We start from the raw sequence: 7,500 nt of genomic DNA, 5'->3' as shown, positions 1-7,500 counted from the left end.
TGATGCCGTGATACACACTTAATAAAATGAGAGCTATGTTGGTCTGATATCCGCCACTGGGCACTGAGTGAATTGTGGAGCTTTGAAGCGAACAAAAATCGTTAAGCTTTGTTAAGTACTACAATTAAGGCACGCTTCATCTTCTTCAATGCATTTGAACACTGCAGTTATCCGAATGCTAGTCCGGATGGAAGGCACTGTTTTGTTTTCCTGAGTTCAATGTCAGTTTGCACTCTCGAGGTAGTCAACTTTCTTCAAGTGTCAAAATAGCGCAAATAAAGTAGTTACCTTTATAATGGATATTAACTGAATGCAATATTCGCGCGATTGTTTAATAGGAACGTTATTGTCGCAAATTTACCGGTACTCAGTATATACAGTATAATGGAATTCCTTTCTAATCCGAAGATCTTGACCAAAATCGTCCATTTCCTTCAGCTCAGCGTCAGTCAATCAAATCGCGTATCACATTTTTGAACGCAGTTCTTACAACTGTGTCATGATTTTAAAACAAGAGTAAATGCCTGGCTTTCAGAGCAAGGCACTGCGCTAAATGACGGTGGCATGGTTCCCAGTCATCGGAAATTGGTTCTATCTGAAAATAAACAAAATCAGTCTCCTTATCTCTGGTTACTGATGAAAGTAAATGTTTCCGGTTCATATCATATCACATTAGTAACCGTTTAAAATATTTGTCAGCGGAGATAAGGATTGTTATTTGTGATAGGAAGTTACCCTCCTATATCACAGAAATATTTTTCCGTCTATACAAGTATGCGTATTGCCTCTTTTACGAAAGTTAGAATGTTCATTCTTCCACCAAGTAACCACTTCACACTTGTCATTTAAGAATACTCTTTATCTTCCCTTGCAGAGCTAAAATGCTTATGTAACAGCTTATCAGGAATTCGGTTAAAAACGTGGAGAAAATATACACATACTGACGACTTTACGCATAAATATCAGTTGCAGTTTTACGTACACTCAAGTCTTACAGAAGTAACTTGAGAGCAAATTTACTCATTTCATCTGATTTATACAAATAAGTGAAACTCACGGAAAACTCATGGAATAACATGGACACATACCACAAGTAACTCTACAAACATATTTCCCATTACATCGGTATAAAAACATATCCACATACAGCAACAGGAAATTAATAAAGTTACAAATGACCACATCAGCCATCAAAATGAAGCAGCACCCTTTTCCCCCTCCATTTTTTTTTCTACACCAGACAACACGGCGCTATCCCGAACCCCAGAGCTCACGTGATAACATCTATCGCATGTATTATTAACGTCTGTTCCGGCAATCAACAGAGCTAATTGCAAAAACTCTGCCATGTTTCTATAAATGATTCAAAGGGGTCAATCACTCCTCTTTCTCTATCTCATTTACGCACACTATCTTGTAAAACCAATTTTTGTTATAGTTGTCTAAAAATTCGCCCACGCGTCTTACAAACATTCAGTTTGAACGTAAAAAAAGATATGAGCTAAAAATAATAGCACAGTTCACAAGCACAAAGTAAGCTTCTTTAAACTTCTCCGAAGTTTAATAACGTTAAAAAAATTCGGGTAGGAAACTTCAGTTCTCGACTTTTAACACTTCGACATTCTGAATCCTTTTTAATTTCAGGAGAAAATTTTCCACGTCGCGCCATCCTTAATGTTTTGAATTTCTTTGCTTGTGAAGAGGTGAGATTTTCACCTTATTTAATGGGTTTCTGTACTGCCTCTTACTTCACAGACCAGATTTATGACAATTTACTGAATATTTCAGTTGACTGCAAGCACATACTCAGAAATCTTCTTATTCCAACATATGCGCACATGTAGGGTCTACTATAAACAAAACATTCATTAGACCCCAATTCTATTTTTTGTTTATAAATTTACTTGTTTTTATTTTGTTTATTGCACTACGTTTTTATTTTCTATTGATTATTAAAACTTCCATCTCGATTAATCGTAATTTTTCTCCTGATTATCAAAACATCCTTCTAATGAATAATCGTAATTTTTCTTCTAATCACCAGAACTGGCTTCCGATAATTAATCGTCATTTTTTCTTATCATGAAACATCCTTCTCATGATTAATCACATGTCAAATGATTCAAAAATAAATTTTATACGCTCGACAAAAATATTCGCTACTGAATGGGACCAGATATACACATTCAACATTCACTGCATCGAGAGTTCAACAGACTTAGATACACATCAAAACTTAACACATCGCAGGAGCCCTAAACAAGATTGATCTCACAGGGAAACCCCAGACCATAATTCACTTCCCCGTCTACGCCAACTCAACTTACACACAACCTGTCGCCGGAACTGTCGCTTCGACAGTGTGAGTCACAGGCAAAATCTTACTTCTGAAAGGTCCAAGTATATGCGTGCGTCATTTCCTCTAAGGTTAATTTCTTTAGCGAGGAGACGCAATTTCTTCCTTTTTCTTTACTACATGCATCTTTTAGTATTTCCCTTTACCTTCTCTTACTTCCTAATGAGCACCATATTCTTGCTAGGTAACCAGTTGGTTCTTAGCCACGTAAAAATAAATCTAATCCTTCGGGCCAGCCCTAGGAGAGCTGTTAATCAGCTCAGTGGTCTGGTTAAACTAAGATATACTCAACTTTTTAACGATATTCTTTGGAAGCTTGAATTTCAAGTCAATGGCCCCTGTGGGCTTCTTCCATATGAATAGGGTTCATCTTCTGAATAATAATAATAATAATAATAATAATAATAATAATAATAATAATAATAATAATAATAATAATAAATAATAAATAATAATAACGTATTAATGGATATAACCACATGTATTTATACGAATGTGTATTCAAACTCTTATGCAAAATGTGCCATACGCATGTGTGTTCATACATACGAAATCCAGCTCCCTTCATGTATTACTCATTATTTTCCTTTATTAATCTATGGATTTACAAATCTATCTACACTTGTCGATAACACTTCAGCCAGACTTCAAAACACAGACGGCACTGTTTTAATTTTTAATTTTTAGGTTTTTGCGTTAAACTCCTTTTCCAACACAAGACTAGTTGAGAGAAAATATTTTGTTTTCAGGAACTTGTTCTATAAGTATTCCCGTAAAAAAATCAGGGGTTTCTTCTTTTCGTTTAATGTCAACAGCCAATTACTGAAGGTGGTTATCAATTTTATTTAATTTCAATAATATGTAATAAGAGAAACGATGAATCCAATGCTAAGATCAACTTCATCACAGGCAATATAAAAACCAATATACTAAACATTTTTTAGTGGTTGGTATCAGATTACGTCAACTTGAGTCTCCTGCCAACATTTTTCTACACAACAACGCATAACCTTTATTTGTAATGCGTTCATGTCATGAGTTTGAGTACAGTTTATATAAATGAGAAATACCTATTTGGTAATTCTAGGGGGCAACGTCATAAACCTGATAAGAGGTTAAGCAAAATCATTTATGATTAATTCACTCTGATATGCCAATATTACCCAATCTTGAAAAAAGGAGATTGCAATGTCATGTATGTTTATGTTATCTTTTATTAAACACATTCCCCAATATTCTTCGTTTTAACGTGCTTTTTCCCATTTTTTAATATCACTTTAAAATTAAAAATATGTATTAAAATAAAATGCAAATCCTTAATTTATATCTTATCTATACTAAGTACTCCCAGATGTTATTCAAAACATGTAAAATAGTAAATATATCCGTACTTACTCATTAAAGTGTTACCTTCTAGTTGTAAGCAAGTATTCTTTTTTGCTTATTACCATGTACCATATTCATTCCTTAAGTAAACTAAAGCTCAAGGTGTTTAAGTTGCAAGTTCATATATAGTATATATATATATATATAAGTTCATATATACATATATGTATATATATATATATATATATATATATATATATATATATACATATATACAGTGTGTACAGTTAATTTGCAAGACTAGGCAATATGTAAATTTCCTAACACTTTCAGACACTGTGCACATTTCCTATTATTTCAATCGGTGCATCTATCAATACACTTAGGATTTAGGCAATTTAGGCATTTCCTGAATATATGAAGTACAATTTAGAACAGGCCGCCCGAACTTTTATGTTAATCGATACAAGGTTCTTGCTTTTTACTGGTAATAACTTTAACAAAAATTTCCCATTCATGGTCGCCTTCTCTTTCCATAGATATTTCATAATTACTGATAAGCTTAATGAAAGGTTTTGGTTAGAATATCATGGTCGTATGAAAAGCCAAGATTATTTTCTAACTGTCACAACATATAATGTCATAATTTTGTAAAAAGAATTTACAGTCGGCGTCATATCTGACTTAATGAATGGCCAGGTCTTCCAATAGTACCTGACAGGCCAAGGAACCTTCAACACCAAGAGTGTATAGAGCGCCTTCATATTTTGCTAACATAAACGATAAGTTCATTTTATTAATGGTTGGTAATGATTCTACTGACTAGAAATAAAATTTGTTCAATTTAAAAAATTCCATTCATCGAAGTGTCCACACATTATTGGGCACAGAGCCCCATATGGGACTGCGCTGAAGTTCTCTCCCCCAAGAGATGAGAGACTGTTCGGCTGATAATGATATGCAGTTTGCACGTAAAAATGGTACGACATCTGGTACCATCCCATGAAGAAATCAATACGAATAAGTGTTGCAGCAAAACCTACAACCACCAAATGACAGTTCTGAACCAACCCCCCTCTTCTGAACTCCTAGCCACACCCCGCCCCAATCAGCATCCATAATCACCTCTGAAGACACATTCCTAGTAACTTCGACTGACGTATAGATACGGTAGTACAATAAACAAATAAATTAAATCTGCTCCGGGGAAAAGCGCCAGCGGGGCACTTACGTACGTTGAGGGAATGCCTAAAAGTACTAATGTAACAAATACTCCTGCTGGATTATATGACAATTCTATGATGGAGAAGTAAGGGAGAGCTTACATTTTATTACTGAATGCACTGCAAAAAATTCGGCTATTCTAAGAATCGATTATAGCTGAAATCAAATAGGTATCCGTGTACAATAAGCATTCACATTTACTGATATGTGAACAAATAAAAGATTTCACTGCGTGAAGCTGTTAAGATTTCTCGTTTTGGAAGGATATAGTTTCGGGAACAACTCATAGTATTATTCAACTTGCATAGCAACCGGCATTAACAGTGGAGGATCTTTTTAGAAAGCTTGACGTCAGCTTGATACCGCAAATAGACTTCAGCAGTATTTTAAGAATATTTCCACAGGAACATGACTTATCGAACATTTGTATTTTACAGACTACTCCAGAAATCACTTCACCTCCTCGTGCATGACTGCTTTTCAAAGACTGTGCTTGTTGTGGTGTTATCGAAAGAGTCCTTGAAGTTTCAAGGCCACTACAGAGGAGTTCATATATTTTCCTTTGATAAAAGACAAGAGAAAAGAGATGCAAGGGGGAGTTGTGCTTGTCGATAAGCCTTCATTATGGGTACATATATATACACATATGTATAAAGCAGCTGAGGTTGTGGATATTTTCTGCACATGCCGTTCATCGTTAGGCTAACCGATCTGTTAAAGGTTGAATGTGATGATGACCGGTCTTTTCCTCTAGATGACACCCTTTTAGGGGAGTGGCATCTATAACTCTAACACACACGCACACACATACTGTACATACACGCAGATATATAATATATATATATATATATATATATATATATATATATATATATATATATATATATATATATATATAATATGTATATATATATATACATATATATATATATGTATATATTATGTATATATATATATATATATATATATATATATATATATATATATATATATATATATATATATATATATATATATATATATATATATATATATATATATATATATATATATATATATATAGAGAGAGAGAGAGAGAGAGAGAGAGAGAGAGAGAGAGAGAGAGAGAGAGAGAGAGAGAGAGAGAGAATCCCAGTACAGTATTGATCAACCAAACAAAAGACGTGACCACAGTAGTAGCATCCACTTGACGACGTAACGCAACGCCAATCAAACTTGACCTCAGGGCCAATTAAAATAGATAACAAAGAAGCAAGGTTGCATTGCGTGTTTGTTTTTACATAAGAGAAGTCATAGCTTTCCTTTATTTGTTTATTTTCGTTATGGTGGGTATTTCGTAAAGCGTAGAGAGATAAATTATGTGACTATACATCGAGAATATCTGAATTCACATCTCTCTTACACAAACCCGAAAACAGCACAAAAGTATTTATTGATGATGAAGATTATTATTATTATTATTACTGTAAAAATATTCAACTTTGAGAAAATAATTTCTGACAGCTCGTACTGTCTGAAGATTCTCTCTCTCTCTCTCTCTCTCTCTCTCTCTCTCTCTCTCTCTCTCATCTCTATACTATATATATATATACATACACACACACACACACACACACACACATATATATATATATATATATATATATATATATATATATATATATATATATATATATATATATATATAATGTGTGTGCAGGATTCTAAACAATAAAAATGTTTGAGTTCGTAGCAATACTGGACAACAGCAGGAAGGATAAAATGACCTACATAAGGCTGCTATTATCACTGCAGCCCTCAGTTGACCATAAAATTATATATTCTTATATCAGTCAAGGATCCCTTTCCATGCCAAAAAGAAACATTAAATACCAAGCATACCACGCTAATTTAAAGCACGAGCTCTTTAATGTACCAATTTCAAAGAGAAACTTCTTCAATAAATAAAAAAGTCCTATGATGTATATTTCAGGAACCACTGCATATGCATATATCAACATCTATTCGGTTCCACAACTGCCGTTAGTTCCAAGTGAATTTCCTCCAATTGCGTTTATCTTAGGTAAAGCACGGAAATCGCGAGGGGGTGGGGTGGTGGGGTTGGGGGGGAATGACGCTGTGGGGGAGACAGCACATCTGGTACCCTTTGCAACATCATGTCCACATCCTCCAGTCATTAGTACATATCTCACGAACGAAGAAACGATGTACTGTACACACAACTGGCTTCAAGTTCACAATAACTAGCGTTGTCAAGCTCTTATGAAATCATTTTCCTTTTTCCTCTAAAATCTCATTTTGGAATGGTCATCGCTGAGATACCAAATAGCCAGTAATTATAAATTTTTCTAAGTCCGTAAGATATTGAGTAACTCCAAAAAAATCTCACTCCAAATCACGTCATATTCAAATGATACGACAACAAGACAGAAAGCTTCCGTGCCTCATCAACAGTTTTGCAGTATAAGTTTCTAAGAATACGAAACTGACTCAATTCAAATCACATTTCTTTCCGAAGAGTCACACTTCGGACCAAGCGTCACAGAGACACGAAGTTCCCAGCCACAGCCACAGGACAGGTGAGAAAGATACAA

The 7,500-nt window shown here is 34.4% G+C and overlaps 1 protein-coding gene across 49 annotated transcripts in view; it reads right to left on the bottom strand.

Moving 5' to 3' along the window:
- Window positions 1–7,500, bottom strand: part of LOC136851609 (uncharacterized) — a 318,348-nt gene that overhangs the window by 71,165 nt on the left and 239,683 nt on the right. For 8 of the 49 annotated variants that reach the window (XM_067125965.1, XM_067125969.1, XM_067125973.1 and 5 more), the window contains exon 2: window positions 1–595. This exon is cut by the window's left edge and continues 69 nt beyond it. The exons of the other annotated variants lie outside the window; for them this stretch is intronic. In XM_067125965.1, coding sequence (XP_066982066.1) covers window position 1 — 1 coding nt within the window. In that variant the 5' untranslated portion in view covers window positions 2–595. The remainder of the gene's footprint in view (window positions 596–7,500) is intronic. 49 annotated transcript variants of the gene reach the window in all.

This window comes from Macrobrachium rosenbergii, chromosome 23 (genome assembly GCF_040412425.1).
Source record: "Macrobrachium rosenbergii isolate ZJJX-2024 chromosome 23, ASM4041242v1, whole genome shotgun sequence".
NCBI lineage: Eukaryota > Metazoa > Arthropoda > Malacostraca > Decapoda > Palaemonidae > Macrobrachium > Macrobrachium rosenbergii.
Note: the sequence above shows the minus strand (reverse complement) of the source record. Positions and strands in the feature narration are given on the sequence as shown.